This window comes from Penaeus chinensis, chromosome 3 (assembly GCF_019202785.1).
Source record: "Penaeus chinensis breed Huanghai No. 1 chromosome 3, ASM1920278v2, whole genome shotgun sequence".
NCBI classification, from domain to species: domain Eukaryota; kingdom Metazoa; phylum Arthropoda; class Malacostraca; order Decapoda; family Penaeidae; genus Penaeus; species Penaeus chinensis.
The window spans coordinates 43652846-43665345 of record NC_061821.1 but is presented as its reverse complement, the minus strand read 5'-3'; the positions used below and the strand labels follow the sequence as shown (position 1 = coordinate 43665345).

At 41.8% G+C, this 12500-nt stretch overlaps 3 protein-coding genes across 3 annotated transcripts in view; 2 read left to right on the top strand and 1 right to left on the bottom strand.

Annotated features, from left to right (window-relative positions):
* Window positions 1-1137, bottom strand: part of LOC125043801 (dysbindin protein homolog) — a 5630-nt gene extending 4493 nt beyond the window's left edge. The window contains exon 1 of the mRNA XM_047640109.1: window positions 994-1137. Coding sequence (XP_047496065.1) covers window positions 994-1049 — 56 coding nt within the window. The 5' untranslated portion in view covers window positions 1050-1137. The remainder of the gene's footprint in view (window positions 1-993) is intronic.
* A 781-nt stretch (window positions 1138-1918) lies between these two features.
* The window catches only part of LOC125038749 (origin recognition complex subunit 5-like), a 25152-nt gene continuing 14570 nt past the window's right edge, over window positions 1919-12500 (top strand). Inside the window, exon 1 of the mRNA XM_047632326.1 lies at window positions 1919-2016. The gene's annotated coding sequence lies outside the window, so the exon portion shown is untranslated. The remainder of the gene's footprint in view (window positions 2017-12500) is intronic.
* Window positions 1926-10914, top strand: LOC125038739 (helicase SKI2W-like). Its single transcript, XM_047632315.1, has 2 exons — window positions 1926-2251; window positions 6527-10914. The coding sequence occupies exon 2, from the start codon at window positions 6540-6542 to the stop codon at window positions 10182-10184; it is 3645 nt and encodes a 1214-aa protein (XP_047488271.1). The 5' UTR covers window positions 1926-2251; window positions 6527-6539; the 3' UTR covers window positions 10185-10914.

The following is a 12500-nucleotide window of genomic DNA, read 5'->3' as shown; positions in this document are numbered from 1 at the left end:
GCTGGTTCCTCATTTGATGCTGAGCTGCCAGGAAGGCCGATGGGCTCAAATTTGCCAGAATACACATAGCTGTTTGCTGGCCTTTGCTGAACCACCTAATGTCAAGGAAGCCACACAGACTGGTTTGAGGCTACTAATAGAATTGTGTTTATGCTAACATTTCTCAAGCTAAAGGTTTATTGGTTCTTTTACAAGAAGACTAAAACAACACTTTCCAATTCCAATGCAATGAGTGCAGCTACTTGAATACTTTTGCTAATAAAATGGTCACACAGAACCAAATACTATTAGGTATTAAAATAATAATCTGCATAAAGCATAAGTTCACAATTGCTTTTGTTCCATTTACAATTTGTTCGACATTGATTCTACAGGATACGCGCACAGGCTTCTCTTGTGAATAATTGTTACAAAAGGAACCAGTCCAAGCTCCATCTCGTCAGAATACATGTCGTGTGGGTACATTGCAGAGAAGCACAGAGTCTACCGTGTTGCATTGTGTGCTCCAATTGTAATGTCTGTCACCGCTTTAGATAACGTGATTTAAGACCAATGTTTATCATAAACATTAGATACTGGATGAATTGTTTGAATCTAACATGCCAAACTTAACAAAGACACCAATATAAAAAGAATAAATCTGTGTAAAGTAGAGTGTGTTGTGATACTGCACGCTGGTCTCGAATAGGAATAGATATTCCGTTTCATTGGAGTAATCCTACACTAGTGATGTCTCAGCTCAGCCTCTCCCTCTACTCCCCCCAAAATAAAACAAGAATCCTAATTCTAACCAACATTCCTCAAGTATAACACAAAACTACCAAAGCCTCACTAAACACTAACCATCTTTCTCCCTAAAAGAAATAAATCGCCATAAAATCTATACTTTGACTCGTTCATTCCAACCAACTGGGAGACATCTCGTATTCAATCTTCAAAAGGCCTTTATAACAGACAATACCCTTTACCTGGCTCATTGCACCACTCACTCACCCTGCGGTAATGCCATCCTGGACAGACTGGATGTTTTTTTTCAGTGATTCGAACATTTTTGGGACATTTAAATCACTTGTAAAATTTCTTGTGATCAATGCTCATCGCTGCGTTCGATTCCCTGCAGAGAGAGGCTGTGTTTTTATTTTATTTATCTTATGGAGATTTTCTCTCGCTCTTTTTTTTAAGAAACAGAGGGGGTTTTATGAACGTAGTTAGTGTTATTTTTTCTATAATAGGAGTAAATATCTTTAGAGGCGCAGTTCAGAAGAGAGAACATTTTTGATAATATGGGACTGGAACTTTCTTCCACTAAATAAGAAAGCAGGTACATATTAGTATAAATTCATAAACAATCAGATACATTATATTCGCCATTAAAATATTCAATAGTTATTATACTTTTAGCCTATTGTGAAATGTAGAGTTGTTTGAAAATAAAAATAATGTCAACACAATCGGACACATTGTTTACATCCTAGTGCCTCCCCCCCATACCCCCATACCCCCCATAGGAGCATACCCCCTGACCCTTCCCTCCCCTCGCCCCTCTCCTCTCCCATCTTTCCCCTCCCCTTCCTATTTTTTTCTCCTTTCTCTCCTCCCTTTCCTTCCTCTATCCCTCTCCTCACTCTCCAAAACCCGCCTATTAATGCCCTACTAACCCCTACCCCTCTATCCCACATACCTTATACCCTCCTATGCCCAATAACCCCCTTCCCCCCCTCACCCTAACCCTTACCCTCCCTCTCTTCCATCCCCTTATCTCCCCTCCTCTCTGCCCGCACTACCCATCTCCCCCTCCCCTCCCCCCTCCCCACCCATCCTCCCCTATCCCCCTCCCGACCCCTCCCGCCCCCTCTTCCTCCCCACCCATCCACCCCCTCCCCCCTCCCCACCCATCCACCCCCTCCCCTCCCCGCACCACCCACCACCCCCTGAGCGCATGCGCGGCCTTTCCCGCCTCTCGCGCGAATCTCCTCCGACCCTTCTCCACTTCCGCCGATTTCTTCCCCCGATCAGGTGATGTAGCCCATAAAACCGAGCGCGGACGAAAGGGGGTCGTCTTCCTACGCCCAAACGGCCGCCACGATTCGCGAAAGGGTTTTATCTGCGCAACGCGAGGTCGCCTTCGCGGGCGGCGGGAGCGGTCTCGGACGGCTCGGCGGACGGGCGAAGGCGGCGACCACTCCGGCCTCTTTTCCGTGGCTCTGCTTCCCTGGCGCCGTCTGCTGGCGCAAGTCGTCTGCTCGGAGAGGTAAGGCCCTTGTGCTTTGGGGTCGGGGTTCGGGGGGGCGAGGGAGGGGGGGGAGGGACTTTTCTTTGCTTTCAAGCTGCCACTCCCTGCCACGTCTTCTCGATTTAGAAACGGGTATTTTGAGGTAGTTTTGCTTTGTTTATTTTTGTTCTCGTTGTGGCGTTGGGAATGATGTTCATGTTTGTGTTTGGGGATGTTATTGTATAGCTGTACTATGGCTTTTCCAGATACTGATTTTTTTTTAATGATGCATAGGCCTATATCTTTCTAAGGTATGTTATGTGATTCATATTTTTTCTTTTGTATTTTCATCACTTTCGTCAGGTTTTTAGTCATGTATTATTGCCATCATGTTCTCTGAGCTCCTAAGAAGTGCGGGCGATGAATCTCATGTTGTGAGCCAACGAGGCTTTTAAAACAACATTTTCTCGTAATCATTTTGGCCGAATTCTGTCCCCATCATCTGGAAGTTGTCGTGGTCTGGGATTGAAGACAACAAGCGTAACGCAAGTGTAGTGCTTGGGGCTAATATCGGTCGTTCATATTCATCACAGCATATGCTCTCTGTTTCGGCCAAGGCCAGATGGAGTGGAGTTATGCAATGACTGCCAAAGATGGGGAAGCTCTAACAGTCTTGTCAGAAAGAGAAGATAAAACTACATGTGCCAAGATAAAAAAAGGAAAGAAAAAAATATGTTGTAAAAAATGCTGTTTAGAGACAAAGCTCAAGGCAGTTGGGTGGTTCAGAAGGCCGAGCTCTCGGAGAGGCAAATTCAGCTATAGGGAGTGAGTCGGAGGGCAAAGCCCCTGGGTGAGGAAGGCTTTTAGTTTAAATGGCAATGTGTGTGGATTCTCTGGAGTGCCCTTAACTTTATGCTGGTGGGTATCAGAAATCTCTAAGTATCATAAACTCTGGTGATTTCTGGCAAACACTGGGCACAGTAATCTGCTACATGTAGTGGAACTTCCTGCTCCACACGCTCTGGTGCGTCGCCATGCATAAGCCGTGCCCAGCAGACCAAGTGGTATGTTATACCTATCCACATGACCCATTGGGAATGGGTTAAGGTTGTTGGCTTGAGGAATAAGGACTTGGTCTCAGGGGTGCAGACATGTTAAAGATTTATTGGATAGTTAACCTCTACCACGTTTGTTCTGGTAAGACATCTAGCAGCCTCCGGGCTAGTACAGTGGTAACGTGTCGGCCTCTCATCCGAGGGGTCGGCGGTTCGCGCCCCGCCCAGGCGCGAGAAGTTGCAATTGTCGCCTGGAGGTTACTGCTGTGATTGGGCACCACGGCGGGTAAGGACTAAGACGAGTCAGCACCAGCTGACACACGTTAGCGAGTCGGCATTAGTCGACACAGGCCGGGCTCCCCTCATTGGCATAGCCCGGGCGAAGCTCAGCTTCGCATATCGGACTTATCCTTAGACATCCAGGTACTTCCGCATTTGACATAATTTTTTTTTTTTTTTTTTTTTTTAAATGTCGTTTGGAGACCAATCTCAAGGCAATTGGGTAGGGTTTAGAACAGGGCTGTGGAGTCAGAGTCATAAGGAACTTGGTGTTGCTGGAGTCGGTAAAAGTGTCCTGGCTCTGACTCAGACCCCAACATAACTTGCAAAATACCACTTTTTATACATATCGCACACTTTATTTCCACCTGAGAGAATGAGGAATTATATAGCTGTCATTTTGTCATAGTCCTATATGGAATCTTTCTAAGCATGAAATTTTTTCAAGAATATACAATAAACAGGTCTCAGTAGCAAAGATATAACCATTTGACTCAAACCTGTAAGGACAAGGGATTAAAAGGTCATTATGAAATCCTCTCTTTTAAAGATGATTATATCTAGAGATCGGAGTCGGAAAAGGATACACAAGAAATCAAGGAGTGGGCGTTCTGACTCACAGCCCTGGTTAGTAGGCAGAGCTCACCAAGAGGCAAATACAGCTATAGGGAGTGGAACAGAGAGCAAAGCCCCTGGGTGAGGAAGGTTTTTAGTACAAACGGCAATGGATCCCCTGGAGTGCCCTTAAGGTTGCCAGCTTGAGGAATAACGACTTGGTCTAAGGGGTGCAGACATGTAAAAAGTTTCTTGCTAGTCAATCTCTACCATGTACTGTAATTGCATGGGAGGTTTATGAAAATTTTGTTGAGAAATGGATGGTCAGTTTTTGATAGTGTGCAAGATACTTGAAATGAGGAAATTGACTTTCTTTTGAGACTCATCTGGAAGAGATTTTAGTGGGAAATAGCAAATTAAAAGATATTTGAATTATAGATAATAGTCCATTTTCTCTGAATTTGGGCCATTTGCTCCACGTTTATTAGACAAACTGTAATTTGTTATTATTTTTTTCAAGCAACATTTCATTTGTAAAACATGACTTGAGTAGCTTCTTTAATAGCCAAAGTAATTGCATACTGTTATAAACCCAAGTTGGGAGATGATCATAGCAGCAGCCATCATTGTCCTCAGAGCCATCACCAGTTGATTCTGTTTTACTTCTTGTGTGTCATACTTTACAGCAAGATAGTTATAGAAAATATATATTTAGTAAGTAAATTAAAGCTACAAATAAGTTGAAGTCAAGGTGTATCAGCAGAGAATACCCCAACAATGCAGCAGGATTGTTGTGATAGGAAGGCATTGTGAGAGTTCCAGGCATTAGCTTTTAGAAGATTTGAAATTACAGTTTGTCACACTTCAATTTCTTATCATGTATTAGTACCTGTATGTCACTTATGTGATATTTGGGTTGGAAACTTTGCATTTCTGGTATACTCTTAAATATATTCTCTCTGCACTTGGTTGGTCATGTGTGCAAATAGCAAAAATCAGGTGCTGTGTATGTAACATCTCTGTTTACAGGAGTTGTATTCATACATTACCAGTGAACCGAGATGTCTGTGCTTGCGGCTTTTTCTTCTTTTATCTCAACAGTTAGGTTTTGATAGTTAGATTTTTGGCAGTAGGTAATTTTGAATCATTTTGTACCAGTGGTGTCTCCAAAGTCAAACTAAGTATCTAATGAAAAATCACAGAAGTTCTAAATTTTCTTTTCTTTTATAGTCAGAAATTAAGTCCCAAAAGAGAGGAATATTCAGTATTTCATATTGGTTGTAAAATTATTTTAATATGGGGCCATATATACTAGACCAAGGCAACTTCGGTAAGCAGTCTGTAGGCATAGCCCTCCCTTTTTTTCCATTAGCACTTTCGCATACTGAGAAGGAATAGAATTAATTAATGGCATTTATGGTGCTTGTCTAAATGAGAACTGTAAATGAAGTCAACATTACCTGCTGAATCTTTGTCAGATTTTGTACCCACCTCTAGAACAATGAAGGGAAAACACAGCAGCTTGCAGAGGCTTGTGGGCAGAGGTCTGTGACAGAAGAATGTATTAGGAAACCAGAGGTCCATTAATTATTTGAGATTTGAGTATGACATAAGGAAGGTGTCAGTTACTTTTCCCCTATACTGCCGTTTCTTTTTTCCAATTGTTTCTGGTGTTAATGTCTTCCTCAAACCCATAATGAGGCCAGTCAACCCAATAAAGTAAAACAGAGTAGATAGAAAATCACACACCACGAGAAGGAAAAATCTGCCGTCTTTCTTCGCTCCAATCAAAACTAATTTATGGACTTTTGACTTCTCAATGTATTCTTCTGTCCCAGAGCTCCATCCACAAGCTGCAGCAAACTTCAGTCGGTTTCCAGTGTTGTTATAGGGGCGGTTGTAAAATTTGGTCAGTAGTGCTGCATACTGAATGTCTTTGATAAGCACTATATTTATGTATTCAGCTAATGATCAACTTCAATCATGAGTTGAATGAAATGTGTGGATGTCCATATGAGAAACTGCACATTTGATTTCACTTACATCAGTTTCAGATTCATTATTTGGCCCGACTCCTTAGGTAATTTCATACCCCTGTACAAGAATAATGATAAATGGAAGGAGGGAGAAAAGGAGAGAAAATATATTTTTTTCCTTCCTTTATATCACTGGGTGATTGCTGCTGTGAAGCAAAAATTTCAAGCATAAACAGATTGATGTTTAGAGCATGGATCTTAAGTAAACAGATATTAAATGGTTATTGAACAGATATGAGAATACTACTTCTCAATTATGATATGAACAGATAACTAATAAAATGTAGTTGATTATGTAAAGTGTATAATCACCATGCAAAATTCATGCAGGTGAATTTGAAGCAGACACATTATTTAGGCAATATCATTAGTCTGTTTTTTATTTTCAGGAAAGAGTTAATCATGGGGAGCCTGGCATGGCTGCCTGGGGGCTTGCCTCCTGTCCTGCCCACTCTCAAGGAGCAGATTGAAGAGTACCTCTTGATGCCAGAGGAGCTGCCCATCCATGCCCCCATCCACTCTCGGCGATGGTTCCCCCGAACGCCAAACCCCAGGCGCCTCTTCAGTCTCACACTCTTTCCTGTAACTTCGTGCCTTGAGGTGGAACGTGACCCTGCCACCGGCCATATTACAGGAGTACACGAAGTGTCTAACTACGATGCAGGAGCCACAGCCAAAAACTCCATGTCAATGCGGCGTGCTCCAGGACCTCCAGAAGAGATGGTGAGGGGGTCGTCGACCAATCTGCCTTTCTGGCCCGGAGGGTTCTCAGAGCCCACACTGGACAAGGAGTCCACAGAAGCAGAACACGTGCTGGACCTGACCAACCTGATGACCAAACACCCCAGGCTGTCACGAGGCATCACCTTCGAGGAGCCAGAGCCCCCACCCCAGGAGGAGGCCAAGGAACCTGAGGAGGAGAAGAAGAGCACTGACCTGGTGGTCAGCATCTCAGACATGCTGATGGTGGATGAGAGTGTGCTCAAAATCTTTGATGTGAAGGAGGAGCAGACCAAGAAGCCAGCCACACTCACCCTGGAGGGCCTGAACGAAGAGGACTCCAACCTGGTTGAAACCTTTAAGATAGAACCGGCTCCCAAGAAGGAGGAGTTTGTCTTGAACATTAGTGAAACCCCTGTGGAAGTGGAGCTCTCTGGGCCCAGTACTGAATGGGCTGAGAAGGTCGATGTTCACGCCCCTGTGGATGATTTTCATACGCGTGTACCTAATCCTGCCTGCACTTATCCCTTCGAGCTTGATATATTTCAGAAGCAAGCAATTTTGCATCTGGAAAATCGAGAGAGTGTCTTCGTTGCTGCTCACACTTCAGCGGGTAAAACCGTAGTGGCTGAGTATGCCATTGCACTCACTCTTAAACATATGACTAGGGCCATATATACCTCACCAATTAAAGCCTTATCAAATCAGAAATACAGAGACCTGAAAATAAAGTTTGAAGATGTAGGTTTGTTAACGGGTGATATTCAGATTAATCCTAAGGCATCCTGTTTGATTATGACAACTGAAATCTTGCAGTCTATGCTGTATAATGGTAGTGATTTAATTCGTGATTTGGAGTGGGTTATTTTCGATGAGGTTCACTACATCAACAATGCAGAGAGAGGGCATGTATGGGAAGAAGTTCTGATTATGCTTCCTGAGAGAGTGAGCATTGTATTGCTCTCAGCTACTGTTCCCAACACCATTGAATTTGCTGATTGGATTGGCAGAATTAAGAAGAGGAAGATCTACGTGATTAGCACCACAAAACGGCCTGTGCCGCTGGAGCACTTCCTCTACACTGGAATGGGTGGAAAGAGTAAGGATGAACGCTTCCTCTTGATAGATGCCCAAGGAAAGTTTGTGACTAAGGGCTACAATAATGCAGTTACCGCAAAGAATGAGAAAAAGAGTAAGATGCAGCAGCAGCAGGGTCCCAAGCACACGAGGCAGCATATGGGTGAGAAGCAGGAGAAGAACATGTGGATTGGCCTCATTGACCATCTCAGCAAGCGAGAACTCCTGCCCATTGTGGCGTTCACACTTTCCAAGAAGAGGTGTGACAGCAATGCCAGTCAGCTGCTCAGTCAGGACCTGACCACCAGTGCTGAGAAGGGAGAGATCCATACCTTTATCAAGAGGTGCACAGAGAGGCTGCAGGGAGCAGATCGAGAGCTACCACAGGTTGTCTACATGCAGGAACTTCTCACCAAGGGCATTGGGGTTCATCACAGTGGAATTTTGCCCATTTTGAAAGAAGTTGTGGAGATGCTGTTTGCCAAGGGTCTAGTGAAGCTGCTGTTTGCCACAGAGACCTTTGCTATGGGAGTCAACATGCCTGCGAGGTGCGTTGTGTTCGACTCCATCCGTAAGCATGATGGAACAGGCTTCAGAGACTTACTCCCTAGTGAATACATTCAAATGGCTGGTCGTGCTGGTCGCAGAGGTCTTGACACAACAGGGACTGTGATTGTTCTGTGCAAGAATGATGTGCCGGAAATGGGTGACCTTCACCGCATGATGTTAGGCAAACCCACCAAATTGGAATCACAGTTTAAGCTCACTTACTCAATGATCCTCAACATTTTACGTGTGGAAAGAATTAGTGTTGAAGACATGATGAAGAGATCGTTCTCAGAAGCCATCACTTACAAAAATCAAAGTCAGTATCAGGCTGAGCTTGAACTATATACTGAACAGCTGAAGCAAGAACCTGACTTTAACTGTATGATGTGTAAGAGCATTGAACAATATTATGCAGCTGCCAAAGAGTTTGTGGAGCAGCGCGCAAATGTTTTCAACCTGATTCATGGTTTTCCAGGTGTTGTTAAGGCAGTGGCACCAGGAAGAATTTTACTCATATGTTATGAACAATATCAGTCTTACCTTGCTTGCGTTCTGAAAATTGATGCAAAAGACAAGACCAAGATGACTGTGTTTGTGTTGAAGGAAAAGACCAGGCATAATTACTCAAAGCATGAACTCATGGCAAAGGAGGCTCTGAGTGCCTCAGAAGCAATGTTTGACCCCTTGGAGGAACCCTCAGAGCATGGCTTTTTGGAAATTACCTTCAAGCATATTGCTGCGTTAACAGACCGGGTTGTGAAGATAGATGGGGATAAAGTTATCGACAATATTAAGAAACGGCAGATCCCACGATTCAAGGATGACCCTCCATCACAGTCTGTCATGGAGCTGCTCAAGGAGATGCAGAGGTTGAATGAGTCAGGAGGTGAGAATCTGGCATGTCTGGACCTACTGAATGACCTAGGAATCAGGGAAATAGCAGCCGTTAGTAATATTCACAGAATGAACATCTTAAGGAAGAAGGCCGTAGAGATGCCTTGCTTGGACTGCACACAGTTCAGGGAGCACTTCAACATGATGTACAAGAAGTTACATCTGCGGGAGGAAATTGGACGGCTGAAGTTCCTAATGTCTGAAGAGGCTTTGCAGTTGCATCCAGAGTACCAAATGAGGATCCAGGTGCTCAAGACACTAGGCTACATTGAGGAGAACAACACAGTCACTCTCAAGGGTCGCGTGGCTTGTGAGATGGGCAACCATGAACTCATGATCACTGAGCTGGTGCTGGAGAACGTGTTTGCTGAGAGCCCAGTGGAGATCATCTCTGGCCTTCTGTCAAGCTTGGTCTTCCAGGACAGGAATAATAGTGACGCTGAGCTCACACCAGAGCTTCTGAAGGGCGTCCAGCAATTCAAGGGTGTGGCCAAACGCATTGGTGAGGTGCAGAAGGAGTGTGGGCTGAAGGAGGCTGTGGGCGACTATGTTGACCAGTTCAACTTTGGTCTCACAGAGGTGGTCTACCAGTGGGCCAAGGGCATGGCATTCAAGAAGATCATGGAGCTTACGGATGTCCAAGAGGGAATCACGGTCAAGTGCATTCAGCGCCTGAACGAGGTTCTGAAGGATGTGCGAAATGCGGCCAGGATCATTGGTGACCCAAGTCTCATGCAGAAAATGGAAGAAGCGTCAACAGCCATCAAGAGGGACATTGTCTTCACCCCCAGTCTGTATACACAATAAACACATATATTAGTTGGTGGAGAATTATTCAACCTTAATGGTGATATATGTTAATTCAAGACCAGCGCTATCATGTTTACAGGACAGTATGTTTATATATAATCATTTGTGTCAAACTGCATTTTTAAACAGCCTGCTATCAGCATGGTATTTAGATCAATGGCTCTCATCCGGGAATTAGTAACAGCCCAACATTTCCACATACTTAACATCAGTTGTTCTTTGTCCCACTATGGTATATACAAGTTGATTCTGAAAAAAACATTTTGATTTTTTTTTTTTTTTTTTTTCAGTAAAACCATAAGAATATGGCCTTGTATGTAGGCCATTGGTATTTGCTGTTGAGTGTGTACCTTACTTCAGTTGTTCAGTATTACAGTAAGGGACATGTTAGCACAGAAATGTGATATGCATAAAACCTTGTCATGGTTACAATGAGTAACACAGTGATTCACAAGGTTTATGTTAGGGAAACAATAGATAAACTCAAATTTTGTGATCTTCATAAATTGATAAACAGACTGAAGGAATATGAATGTGTTCTTCCTAAATGATTATCTTGTATTCCAATGCCAACTCTGAATTCTACTCCCAAATAAGGGTGATGTGTGCTTATATGCACAAGCTGCCTATCTGTGATTGTACCAGTGTTAATGAACAAATGTACCGGTAGGATAAGGAACTTTATTTACATTACTGTACATTGGTAATATATTTTTTTTGCAAATGATCGAGGGTTTTTATATCCATGGTGTAAAAGCAAAAAATCACAATCATCCAGCTCTCAAAAATTATTGATATAAAAAAAAAACGTGTATGATAGCGTACTAAAACGAGAATTTCAATGCTTACCATAATTATACTTTTCATTTTATTTTTTCTAGATTTAACAATATATTTTGATCAATATTTGTTAGCCCAGTACTGCTGAGAACAAGTAAGATTCACTTTAGTCATGTATTGTGAGAAGTTTACTTGTAGATTTATTTATTTTTTTATTTATTTTATTTTATTTATTATTTTTTTTTTTTTTTTTTATATTAATATTAATATTGAATTTGTCATTGTTATTGTCATCACGATGATAATACTAGTGATGTATTATACTATCAATACTAGTAGCAATATGAAAAAAAAAAAACATACCAAAATTCGAGGAAAAGGGTAAACAAGCAAGGTAGGTGGAACTATGTATATGTAAAAACATTGATGAGATAAACTCAGTGGGTATGACAGGTATATGCCGTCCTCGTTAGTTGATTTAACTCTAATGTGATGGCCATGACATGTACATACATGGCATGCCCACTGTGAGTTTGCTTTATTAATTGTTTACACATGGATGGCTACACTTGTATTAAGTCACCAATGAGCCAATTACGAGTACTGCCTGTCTTGCCTTTTACCCTTTTTCTTGATTTGAAAAAATAATTTATGGTATCTTGTATTGCTTTTTCTATAGTCTATAACATTATAGTAATAATAATGACTACAGTTAAAGTAACACCATTGCTATTGATAGCAATAGTAAAAAAAAAAAAAAAAAAAAAAAAAGTTTTCCCGCAAATTCAAGGAAAGATGAAATCACATGAGGTCACAAGGTCTACTAATGGATTCCCTTGTGGCTAAGCACAAAAAAAAGAAAAAAAAAAAAAAAATGAGCATAGCATTTTCCAGGCAACTTTGAGTTAATATTGAAAAATAACAAGAGCATATATATATATATATATATTTTTTTTTTTAGTTAACTTGATATTTTCAAAAGGAAAGATATGGGTTAACACCAAATCGGCTGACTAATTTAAATAATGTAGAGGTTTTCAAATAAGTGAAAGAAATTCGTAGATGAAGTCTGAATGGTGTTCTTTTTTCCTTCGGTTTATTTTTATCTGATTCTCGGCCTCATTATTATTAATTTCTTTTATTGTTATCCTCTCTTTCTCATCATAGGTTTAGTTGTAGCCTTTGTCATAGTCATTTGCATTGCTTTTCTTTCTCTCTTTTCCCTCTTCCTATTTCTATTCATCTTCCATCTGATTTTTTTTCTTTTAGTCTTCCTCTGCCTCCTTCCTTTCCTTCTTCCTTTTTCAGATTCATCCTCTTTTTTTCTACCTCTTCCTCCTTGGATTTTTTTTTTCTTCTTCTTCTTTTTTAACTTTTTTCCTTCTTTATTTCCCCCTCCATCACCTTTTTTTTATTCATCTTCTTTTGTTCCTTTCTTCCTCTTCCTTCTTTTCCTGTGTTTGGTCCTCCCTTTCTTCAATTTCCTAAGTCTTATATTCTCCCTAATAATTATCCTCCTCTTCTTCCTCTCCC